At 41.0% G+C, this 12,001-nt stretch overlaps 1 protein-coding gene across 1 annotated transcript in view; it reads left to right on the top strand.

Annotated features, from left to right (window-relative positions):
- LOC106813565 (NADP-dependent malic enzyme-like) overlaps positions 1-12,001 on the top strand; it is a 38,965-nt gene that overhangs the window by 1,987 nt on the left and 24,977 nt on the right. Inside the window, exons 2-3 of the mRNA XM_014817733.1 lie at positions 1,522-1,680; positions 9,229-9,353. Of these exons, the coding sequence (XP_014673219.1) occupies positions 1,522-1,680; positions 9,229-9,353 (284 nt within the window). The remainder of the gene's footprint in view (positions 1-1,521; positions 1,681-9,228; positions 9,354-12,001) is intronic.

The following is a 12,001-nucleotide window of genomic DNA, read 5'->3' on the forward strand; positions in this document are numbered from 1 at the left end:
CCTATTGTGTCCAATTATTAGTAGTATGAATTAGTAGAACGATTTTACCCAGCGCAGCGGGTACCCGCAGCTAGTAACCAATATAGGCTAAATGCTAGACACGAAGTGCCTTTGATACCAGATTCACTTAAAGGGAGGTTAAGAATTCCATACGGCAGTTTCCACAATTGACAGAGCATGGCAAATTTTTAACTATCACATCTTATGGAAGACCAACTTTTTTGGTGCGTATCAACTATCAATTCATTATAATTAAATTGGTATACCTCAGTGAATTACAGACTGGCTTAAGGCCCCCACACACTGTGAGATTCGTGCTGAGCACGGAGCGTGAATTTTGTGCTCAGCAGGAATCTCACACCCCCGCACACGGTGAGGTTCATGCTGATCACGGATCTTACGAGCGAGTGCCATTGTAGGTCATGTGACTGATCAAAATGGCGGAACCAATCAAAATGCGCTGCCACTGAGTGAGAACCAATCTAAATGCGCCGCCACTGAGTATCGTGCATCAGACACGACAGATATTTTCCTCGCTGCCTCGCGAGACCAAAAACTTACATAAATTGTTGACCCTGCACACGGTGAGATTCGCGAGACACTCGAGAATTGACACCTAATACTTTAGGTGCATGCAGTGCATATTGTGCACACAGTACAGACTGGTGCATGAGGTGCACACGTACCGTGCACACGTTATAGACTGCATATATGTGCAAGCAAAATGTTTCTTATAACTGCTGTATTCTGCAGACAGGCAACTTGACTCATAGATTCTCATATTTGCTGTGAAATTTGAGCCCTAGTGTTTCCCAGAGGTTCCTATTCAGACTGAAATAGCATGATTGGCCACAGCAGCTCATGCTTGCATTTGTATGCTATTTGCATAAATGGCTATATTTAATTGTATCTTTATTTTTATTTTTATTTTCCATTCTTATCTCCATTTAAAATATTGTCTATCCTTAAAGGTATATATAAAAAAATAAAAATAAGAGAGTAGTTCATTCGTAATTGAGTGCTATATCTTGGTAAATTAATTTGTAAAATCTCATTCATATTCATTTACTTTTCACTATATAGCTCATTCTGGGGGCCGTTGTCAGAAAAATAATGAAATTAGGCATAATGTTAATATTAATATCTAGTACTTTAATACGACTAATGTTAATGTTAGGAGAATACCGGTGACAAAAACGGACCATTGCAATTTCCAAGCAGAAAGTCTGTCGGACCTATCAATAATTTACAGTACTCCACTTTCATGAAATAAAACATCATTAAACCATTGCAAATTAGCGAAGAAATCAAGCGAAAGTAGATCGATGTTTGGTGACGACGTGTTTTTGATCGTTTTACTTGATCGATTTGCAAATTGATGTTTTTGTATATAATATAGTATGTTTTTGCGTATCTGCATATATATATATGCCATTACCGTACGTGTTTGTACTTCAACAGTTATGTGATATGGATCATGGATGTGAGCAACATAATAACATTTTTATTCCTATTTCAAAGGGCATGGCCTTCACACTGAAGGAAAGGCAAATGCTAGGAATCCATGGGCTGTTGCCACCTGTCTTCTTCACCCAGGATCAGCAAGCAAAGCGAGTTATGGCTGAATTTGGCCGCTGGGGGTCAGATCTTGACCGATACATCTACATAAGTTCACTACAGGTGCAGTAGTTATGGTTACCTTATATTTATTTGCAGTACTTGGCAACTGTATTTTTTGTTGCATAGTTCTCCCTAGAGTGTTAAATATCGTGCAGTCATTGTATCTCCCGCGACGAAGTCGGCGGGGATACTATCTAGATGGTTTCATGTCTCCCCAGCCGCCGCCGCAGACAATTTCCCTTCTGCTCTATAACTCGACCCCTAATTGACCTAGCGCTACCAAACTTGGTAACTTAGCAACATCTTGGAGAAGGTTGAGCAGCGTACCAAAACCAGGTCACTGGCGAACCTTTATTTTGACCTTTACCTTGACTTTGATCATATTTCCCTTCGCGCTCTCTAACTCGGCCCTCTAATTGACACTAGCGCTACTAACCTTGGTATACTTACACATCTTGGGAGAGAGGGTGAGCAGGCGTTTCAAAACCAGGTCACACAGACCTTTATTTGACCTTTACCTTGACCTTGATTATATTTCCCTCCGCTCTCTCTAACTTCGGCCCAATTGACTAGCGCTACCAAACTTGGTATACTTACACATCTTGGGGAGAAGGTGAGCAGCGTACCAAAACCAGGTCACTGCGACCTTTATTTGACCTTTACCTTGACTTTGATCATATTTTCCCTTCCGCTCTCTAACTCGGCCCCATTTGACCTACGCTACCAAACTTGGTATACTTACACATCTTGGGGAGAAGGTGCGCAACGTACCAAACCAGGTCACTGCGACCTTTATTTGACCTGATCATATTTCCTCTTCCACCTATAACTCGGCCCCTAATTGACCTAGCGACGACGCAAACTTTCGTATACTTACACATCTTGGGGAGAACACGGGGGATACATGTAGTTGGCGACAACTGCCCTTTCTAGTTTAAAATGTGGGAGCATTCTGCACAGTTATCATTCAGTTGCAATGAAAGCTCTTAATCTCAGAGACATAGGGAACTAGAGGACTACCCAACGTTGCCTTGTTCCTTTTTTATCTAGACAAATGTGTATTTATTATGTCAAAGTACAAAAGTTAGTAGGTTAACATCGAAAATTTCTTTCAGGTTAAAAGCATCCTGGACACCTACTGACTACATGCATGTAATCAGAATTGTGTATAAAAACGCATTTTATTCACCCATGATATAAATATAAAAGTATGGTTGTAGTTGAGCTAGTAGTTTAAAGGATAAATTCTGTAAACCGCAAAAAATATGCTGCTAGAGTAATTCTATCACTAGGTACCGTATTAAAATAACACCAAAACTTTTTGTTAAGGTCAGAGGTGCCATCATTAACTCAAAATTTTGTCACTTGGTTCTATTGAAATGCACTTGCAGTACTGTTTTCGTAACATTTTACCAGATTTTATTGCCTGCTAACCTTTCATGCTATTTGCAGTGATATTAGAGGTGGATCATTGTCAGAATGTTTTTGGGCTGTGACTGAAAACGGAAGAGAAACGAACTCCTAGTTCACGTGTAACACATGTTTTACAAATGTTGCATAAATTAGTCAGCGGAGCTAGACTAGGGGTTGTTTAGCTCCATCTGACATAGTCAGATGCAGCTTGTAGAATGTCGCATGCCTCGTCCGTCGTCCGTCCGTCTCGTACCGAGCGTCCGTCTCGAACTCTGTCAACAGTGGTGCACAAATTCTTAACCGCTCGACGTACGGTCACGAATATTCGGGACTGGGGCGGTAATGCGAAAAACGAGTTTGGGATGTCGAAGCTGGGGGTCAAAGCGTCAAAGGTCAGAGTGTAAAAAGAAGGGGGAAACTATTCACCTCCTTAACTTAAGTATAAGGGGGAAATGCCAAGAAATTGCGGCAAAAATCTAAACGGCGTCGACCTAGGCTCCGTAATCAGTCGGTTGTATAGCATCATGGTAGAAAAGCCATCACTGCTGCCGAAATTGGAGGTCAACAGGTCAAAGGTCAGTGGCACAGGGCAGATTTTAGACATTTTCTGAGGACATGGTCCTGACGGCAGCGATTGAAAAAACTTTTTTTTTTCAGCGGTGACCTCAGCACTTTTTATGGCTTTATGAAAGGACCATGAAATATATGGCTGTTTCCACTGACTAGCGACATCGATTAAGTGTCGGAATAACCTTTTGACCACTCAAATGAGGAGGGTAAACATTGATTGTGTTGATCTGTTATAACAAAGGATCGAACTGCTTTTGCTATTATTAGAGCCCATACCTGCTGTCAATGCTGAGGGCCTACAGTTTTGCACAGTTTAATTGCAAAAGGCAAATGTTGTGTTGAACAGGTTTACGCTCACTTAAAATCATATCATTTTCTAAACAAGCAGTCTGTCTAGTAGCACCCTGCCCCTGGCGCCTGAAGCTGAATGTATGAATCAGTGACATGCTCGCATGGAGGCAAAAAACACGGGCACGCATCTAAATCATAATGTTGGCCTGCCACAACCTGGCCATGCACGTTTAACTCACAGCCTGAGCGAAATTATTCACCTGCCTGAATATACTTACTTGGATTTTGTCCTGTACCTACTGTAGGATTTCAGGAATGAGGGCAGATGCCATCTTGCATTATTGAGTACACTTGCACGCGCCATCTCGCGGCACTATAGGCCTATTTAATTAGATTTGTATTCTCATGTAACTTGTTAAACGAATAGATAATAACTAGTACCCATATAATATATAATAATTTACTTTTCATCTTGAATCTAACAGTATATCATGTAGCATATGGCCGTGCGTATCCAATTTACGCAGTTATCGCAACATAAGCTGTTATCAATAGAAATATTAGCAGACACTATATATATTTGATTTCTTATAAAATGTTAACTACTCGAAGCGGCAATAGGAACAAATTATTAATTGAGGGGGCAGTAAAAGCATCATCGCTGGGTTTTAAATTTTTTTTTAATAATTAAGAGAGAGAGAAGAAAGTCTATAAGATAAAGAGCGAGAGAGAGTAAATATGAGAAACGGGAACAGAGGAAAACGGTGAATACGGTGTGTATGCGAGCGGCGAAACGGGGGTACAATTAAGGTCGTGCGGAGCATGTTGCAATGGGGAGTGGAGGGTGGGAGGCAGGGGGAGGGAGGTCGAAGGCAGGGGGAGGGAGATTGGGAGGTATAGGGGTGGAAGTGAGAGGCAAGGGAGGAGTGAAGTGGCGAGGCAGGGGGAGGGAGGTGGGACGCGTTGGGGAGAGGTGGGAGAGAAGACTCCCCGCCCCCTCTAAGTTAACTTGGAGAGGATCCATGCTCATATTTGAATTCTTTAATAGATCAGATAAAAATAGATAAGCTGTGAAATTCTATATGCAGTGTTCGGCGAAATCGTAGGAAAACCTTGCCGACACCTAACAGGGCCCGGCAAGCACTTTTCAATTTACGGCCCGCAGAATATTGGCTCGCCCCCTGCAAGTTTTTGCATAATGGTTGGAAATAAGCATTTTTAAAAGGTCGAAATAAAGGTATTACTAGTGCTAATGCTCATATACAGTGCTAATGTATCATAGTAATTGTATTCTATCTGTATGATTCAAGATACTATGATTACATAAATGATTGAGAACAAAAGATTTTCCTTAACAAAGATTTATTTAAATGAAAAACAGGTACACTTTTTTTAAAATAAATCACCTCAGTTTAAGTAAAAACATCAAAATACAATGCTTGATACTGTGGTGCAAATAAGGAATCCTCATAAGTACAAATTCAATAAATACAAGTAAAATATATGCAAAACCAAAATTCTTTTTTCAAAAATTTGAAGTGTGGAACACTTAGTTAGCAGTCATAAATTTACATATGTTTCACCTAAGTGAGATTGTGAAGGACTTATGCCCAGCAGGGAATACATTTTCCCGGTATTTAGCATCCGCAATTCGCGATGGCATGTTTTTACCCTATTGTGACCGCGTAAGTAATTGTAATGTATTGCGCCGCATAAAATACGTCAAGAACTCCCAACGACTTTTTAAGTACATGTGTTAGAGCCATGCCGCACGGACGAGTACAAATTAGCGGCTGCACGTATAGGCAACGTTTTCAAATATATTCCGAAAATAGCTTTATTAAAGTTCACACGGATATTAAGTCATACACATATTCTCAAACGCACCAACCCGCATAAATACAGTAACGGAAGAATTAAAAAACGCTTTCTCATCCCACCGCAGTCAGATGCTAGACTTGTCTCTTGTTTCGTGCAGAATATGCGCGTTATTTTATACCAGATAGAACAAAGTCATGGGCTCGCTTATTTGTTTAAAATGCCAATTATACAAGCGGGAGGTCGCTGTCAGACGATTCCTGTGTTCCCGCCACTTGCAGCGCAGACTAGTTCTCTGTTCTTCTTAAGTAGAAAACTGGTGAACCGCCAAAACCGATCAAGTAGCCAGTCTTTCAAAAATCGAATACGACAAGCCGCCTGATCACCACAGATACGCGTAGTGAAAGCCAAAAGCCAGTTTTCTAGCCTAGGAGAACTCGTGTGTAAATTTATAGTGGCGGCTTTTAAACACGAAAAGTAAAGCACAAATAGGCGGCGAAATAAGTTATTTTGCAGGCGAATGTTGCCTGCCCGTCGGGCGTGCGAAACTTTAATTTTGGTCGCCCAGCGCCAAAAGTTGCGGCCTCGGGCCGTACGGCATGCCTTATTTCAAACACGTGATCTATGACACAAATTGAAGTGAAAGGCAAGCAGCATTTAATAAAATAAACCAAAATCGCATAGGGGGGAGGATAGTGAGCGTGTCCTAACAATGATGTGTACGCAACTGCGTATCTGCATATCTGCGCCTAACAAATGTGTCACTACGCACGACTGAAAATGAACGTTCATAAACCGTAGCAACAGACCCCAGATGAGGCCCAGACGCTCTGCGGCTCTTGTTTTAGTAATAGTCTATCTAGACACAGCGTCGCGCATATCTTGTTGGCGGCTACATTGAATGTTATAGCAGAATGTAAAATGTGTTTAAGATCGGCGCGTTTCTAGGGTCATTGTGAAGCACAGGCACTTGGACCGTTTCAATAATAAAATGATGGTTAATAAATACAACTTGTCAGTAGCCTACTACTACAGTACCAGCAATAGTCTTAATGTTTGATTGACCTAATAACTTCACTTCAAACAGCCGTTCAATACACCGCTGCAACACATAGCCCGCACGCCATTGTGCATGCACAAATACACAGTAGATAGGAGAAGGTAAAGAAAGCGTGTTCCACGAAATTCCAGAACGCTCCACTTTTGCGCAGCACTAGAGGAGAAATACACGTTCCAAAACGCCATGATATTGCCATCTGTGTGTAGCTGAATGATCACTTGTTCGAAATATACGTCTTGCAACGTGGTACCACATACTTTACCCAGAATTATATGAAAAATCCTGTTCGAATTTGCCGCAAATTTCCCATGAAGCGCGATTTGTAAACGGACCAACATGTCCGGAAATCCCTAACTGCTCTATTATATCCTTTGACCAATCACGATAGTCGCCCGTGTGACGTCACTTGTGCGAAATACGATAGCCGCTCGTTTTGAGTTGGGCAGGCGATGCAACTCCTCCCAGAGGCAATGCGCCGCCATTGCTCAGTACTTGTCCGTTACAAATCGGCTTCATGGAAATTGCGGCAATTCGAACAGGATTTTCATATAATTCTGGGTAAAGTATGTGGTACCACGTTGCAAGACGTATATTTCGAAGCAAGTGATCATTTCAGCTACACACAGATGGCAAATATCATGGCGTTTGGACGTGTATTTCTCTCTAGTGCTGCGACAAAAGTGAGCGTTCTTGGAATTTTTGTGAACACGCTTTCTTACCTTCTCCTATCTACTGTGTATTTGTGCATGCACAATGCGGTGCGGCGCTATGTGTTGCAGCGGTAGTTGAACGGTGTTGAAGTGAAGTTATTAGGTCAAATCAAACATTAAGACTATTGCTGGTACTGTAGTAGTAGGCTACTGACAAGTTGTATTTATTAACATCATTTTATATTGAAACGGTCCAAGTGCCTGTGATTGTGAAATGGAGGTAGGACGCGGTCTGGGAGAACGGGTGACATGTGCGCTCAGGATGTAGGGGTTTTGGGGGTAATATATAGAAGAGAGATTAGAGAGACAGGGGAGACAGAGAGGTAGGAGTTGGGGAGTCTGGTTGTGGTCGGGAGAGTTAAGCGTATTTTTGTCTCTGTGCAAGATGGACACACTGTGTGCGAGCATATATTAAAGTTTATTCAGGTTACCACACAAGTTTGGATTTCTATATCATCTTTTATACATTCAAATATAATTCAACGTTACACACGTATCAGGTCAAAAACTTGACACCAAAGTCGGTCACAAAATATGCACTTTCCAGAAGCCTCACACACGCACATGTATGAATTCGTGATATCTGTAAGGGGTAATGTTAATCTTGTGACATTTACAGTAATCAGACAGTGTGGATGATTATAAAAGTGGCTGATGTTTGTTCTCAGTTGATAACATGTGGAGGCATATATGCATGCAGTCTAGTCAGTGGGTCCAGACAGATCTGTATGATCTCGTGGTGGGGACAGGAGATATGCTTGCGTTCATTTATGTGCACACGAGCATGATTGACCACGTTTTCATTGATTTATAAAATTAGCCCTATGGAAATTATTCAGGTTTGATTTTGGTCACATCCTGGCTGTGCGTACGCAGTGACTGTTATGTTATGCGTTACTGGGTGGCTGTGTGTGTACTTTACAGGGGTTCTGCTGTTGCTGCTACAGCTGCTGTACATCGGCTGACGACATGGCCACATACTGCCAGCGTGTCTGACGATATAGGGCCTACTGTAGAAATTTGCTGTCTGGATGTTGCAACAAGGATTCATTACTAAAATGCTATTAATATATATGGAAACGGTAGTGAAGCTTGTGTTGTTAGCTGTTCCATTGCAAAATACAGGCATGACATTTTGTGGGTGACAGAATATGTAAAAAAAATTATTGTTCATTTCTATTTTGAAAGTCAATAATGACATTTAACATTTCGGAGTAAGATGAAAAAGGCGAAGATAGGCAGATATGTTTGGTTATGAGCGATTTTTTGCTGGCAGTGCTGTATAACACTTAACAGTTCTAGACATTGATTCGTTGATAGGCGGCTGTATTGCAGAGTACTGTTGCCACCCACCATTTTTTGGAAACAAACTTGTACAGGCATTCATTACTACTACGTGGTTGTCGTTGGCTAGCTAAAGCTATTGGCAAAAAAGGTGATGTCATTCATAGGTGCAGGGTACAATGAAAGACCTGTCCGATTTATCTATTTTTAAAGTTGGCATCATATGGCCTATAAACCCAGGGTGTGTATTATATCATTTATATGTGACCGTGCACAAGAATTCGCAGAACATTAGTAGGGTTTTGTACTGGGATACATGTGTAAGTGAAAGGCAGGGATGGCTGGCTATGCTAGAAAAGCTGCAGAGCAGAGGTATATAATATGTGTGTTGCATTTGTTTCAGTGCTAGATTGTACTTGGGCATGTAGTTATTATGCCTATCATTCCACTTGTACATTTCAGGACCGTAATGAGAAGCTGTTCTACAAAGTACTGTGTGAGAACATTGAAGAATGTATGCCCATCGTTTACACCCCCACAGTCGGGCAGGCCTGCCAGAATTGGGGCAAGATCTTCAGAAAGCCCAAGTAAGGCATTCGTATAGCTCATTTTCTGTATCATTGTATCTTTGCTAATTGTGGTGATAAATAATTTTTATAGTAATACTGTAATAGTATTGAGCTGAATTGAATTATTGCTGTTAATACAGTCTGTCAGTCAGAAGTATTTCTCTTGCGAGAGCGCATGTTCCCAGAATGTATAATGAACAAAATCAATAGCAGCTGACTGAAAAAAACTAGCGCTCTGAATTAGATCTCTGGTACCAGTTAAATATTTATGAAGAGAACAGACAAGGGTAGAGCATGAAAGAGGAGTTTAATTAGAAGTGGAGGGGATGGTGGTGTATTACAGGTTTAAAATGACTATTGCAAATTTTTTGGCTCAGAAAAACTAAATATAGCTGAATAGAGTCTCACCTGACGGTGGAAATATCAATGATTATACCAACATTCAAAACACCAAGATTTTATGCAGTTATAGCATAGAAAAATTGATTTAACCACATCATACCAGCAATAAATTTTATCGTGTCCTGACTCTCAAAATCACAAATGGCGTCTTTAAACAAGTGCACATAATTATAACAAAAGGGCGTGCAATTCTGTTTGGTAAATATTATTGAGTTTTTATGTCAATAATTCAGAGCACTTTCTGTCATTGTCATTCCCGTGTTACTATCTGACTGGCAATCCACAAGCTTCTCTAATAACAGACTTTACATGGCATTAGTACTACACTGCTGTTGCGCTAGTATGAACGTCTGTGTTTACACTCTGACCTGATTTCTACGGTTTGATGGTATGATGGTATGGCACCGTGATAGATGTCTCGCGCTACCGCGAGAAACTCCGAGAGATGGCAACGGTAAACAGAAACAGAACGCAAAATTGTAATCGTACATGATTTCATTGGATTTGGTGAATACGAAGGTTCTAAGACATATCGTTACTCTAGACAATTGCTGTTACTCAAGCAATAGTGGTAGGTATCATGAAAGTGGGGAAAACACTGGAAAATTCGCGCAATAATCGCTTTAAAGCTAGGGAGAATGAGGAACAAGCCAGTTTGTAGTTACAGTCTGCGCATGCGCGAACTCTGCCACGAATTCTTTTGGGTCAGGTCATTTGTGACAAAATATTTAATATTTCGACTGCACAGTACACATACGCATGCATCTGTGTCGTTGTAATGCTACAGTCTTCGTGTGTGCACATGTGCGTGCGTGCGTGCGTGCGTGGGCACGTACACAGAATACATGTACATACATGTACTGAACCGAGAATGCACGCCGCACTCGACATTTCATCGATTTTTGTCACAAATGACCTGGTCACCTGTGAGGTCACACAGCCCTATTGGCTAACGACGAACTGGCTTATAGAGAGATGACAGACGATGAGGTGAGGAAAATGGAGTTAGTAGAGTGAGATAGAGGAGGTTCAAGAGAAGTGAGAACAGGAAGTGGAGGGGTTAAATGTGGTACAAGCAGAAGAGTGGGAGAGAGTAGAGGAATAGTGTATAGTACTGTAGTAGTACTAGTAGGATTGGTGATGATCATGATGATGATAATGAGGAGGAGGAGGAGATGGAATAGGGGAATGGGGTGGAAAAGGTGAAAGGAAAGCATACATGTGAAAAGGTGGATACACAGAAGAAATTCATCACCAGCGGTGTCTGGTCATTTGCGTTATAAGTAAGCTGGAAATAAACTCATCAGTGTAAGCATAGCATTTGGCGTATCAGTAACTGGCCAGTCCCAACACTGTAAGGTATTCTTGCTCAGCTGACCTAGTATCCAGAAATACATTAGTTGCTAACCAAATTAGCTCCAGGCGAGCTCTTTTTGCTGTATGTTCTCTGCCGTCTCCACTGCAGTAAATTTAATAGCAGATGTCTATAAATACTTTTGCTAGTTCGCAGTGCTACAGTTTTTAGTAGTTACCTAATTACGGACTAAATACGGGACTACGTCACGAATTTTCTATGGTAAAATTTGTAAAAAAAAAATTGCCGATTTTTTACATTAAAAGAAAGAACTAACGGGACTAAACAAATCGTCAAATTCTTACCTGATAAGATTGTTTCTCAACTAGTTAAAAATCCAAAAAACCTGGACGATTTGAATTAATGTTGTCAACATTAATTGCTTGCTATGGGCTATGTATGGGTCACGAGTGTATGTTCACATCAAACAATATACTAAAATAGGAAGTATAATGCAGCATTTTAACCATAAAATGTGAACAGAATTACTTATATTTTGTGAAAAAGTGGAAATATTTTTTTTATTTTTTAATATTTACGGTGACGTAATCACTTTAAGCACAAAAGTGCTACACTGATCACTCATGCAATAAGTGAGTGTTCAGATTTATGCAGTGGTACATTACGAAAGTGAATCATTGATATTTCTAATGCAATGATCTTCCACCTATGATGCAGCCCTTTTTAGCTCATTTGACATAGTCAGATGCAGCTTGTAGAATCGCATGCGCGTGCGTCCGTCCGTCCGGCCGTGCGTCCGTGCGTCAACAGTTGGGCACAAATCTTAACCGCTCGACGTACGGTCACGATATTCGGGACGTGGGGGGGGGGGTGTCGAAAACGAGTTGGGATGTTGAAGCTGGGGGTCAAAGGTCAAAGGACAAGAGGTGTAAAAGAACCAAAGAGGACC

The sequence above is a fragment of the Priapulus caudatus genome, unplaced genomic scaffold (genome assembly GCF_000485595.1).
Source record: "Priapulus caudatus unplaced genomic scaffold, Priapulus_caudatus-5.0.1 Scaffold792, whole genome shotgun sequence".
Lineage (NCBI taxonomy): Eukaryota > Metazoa > Priapulida > Priapulimorpha > Priapulimorphida > Priapulidae > Priapulus > Priapulus caudatus.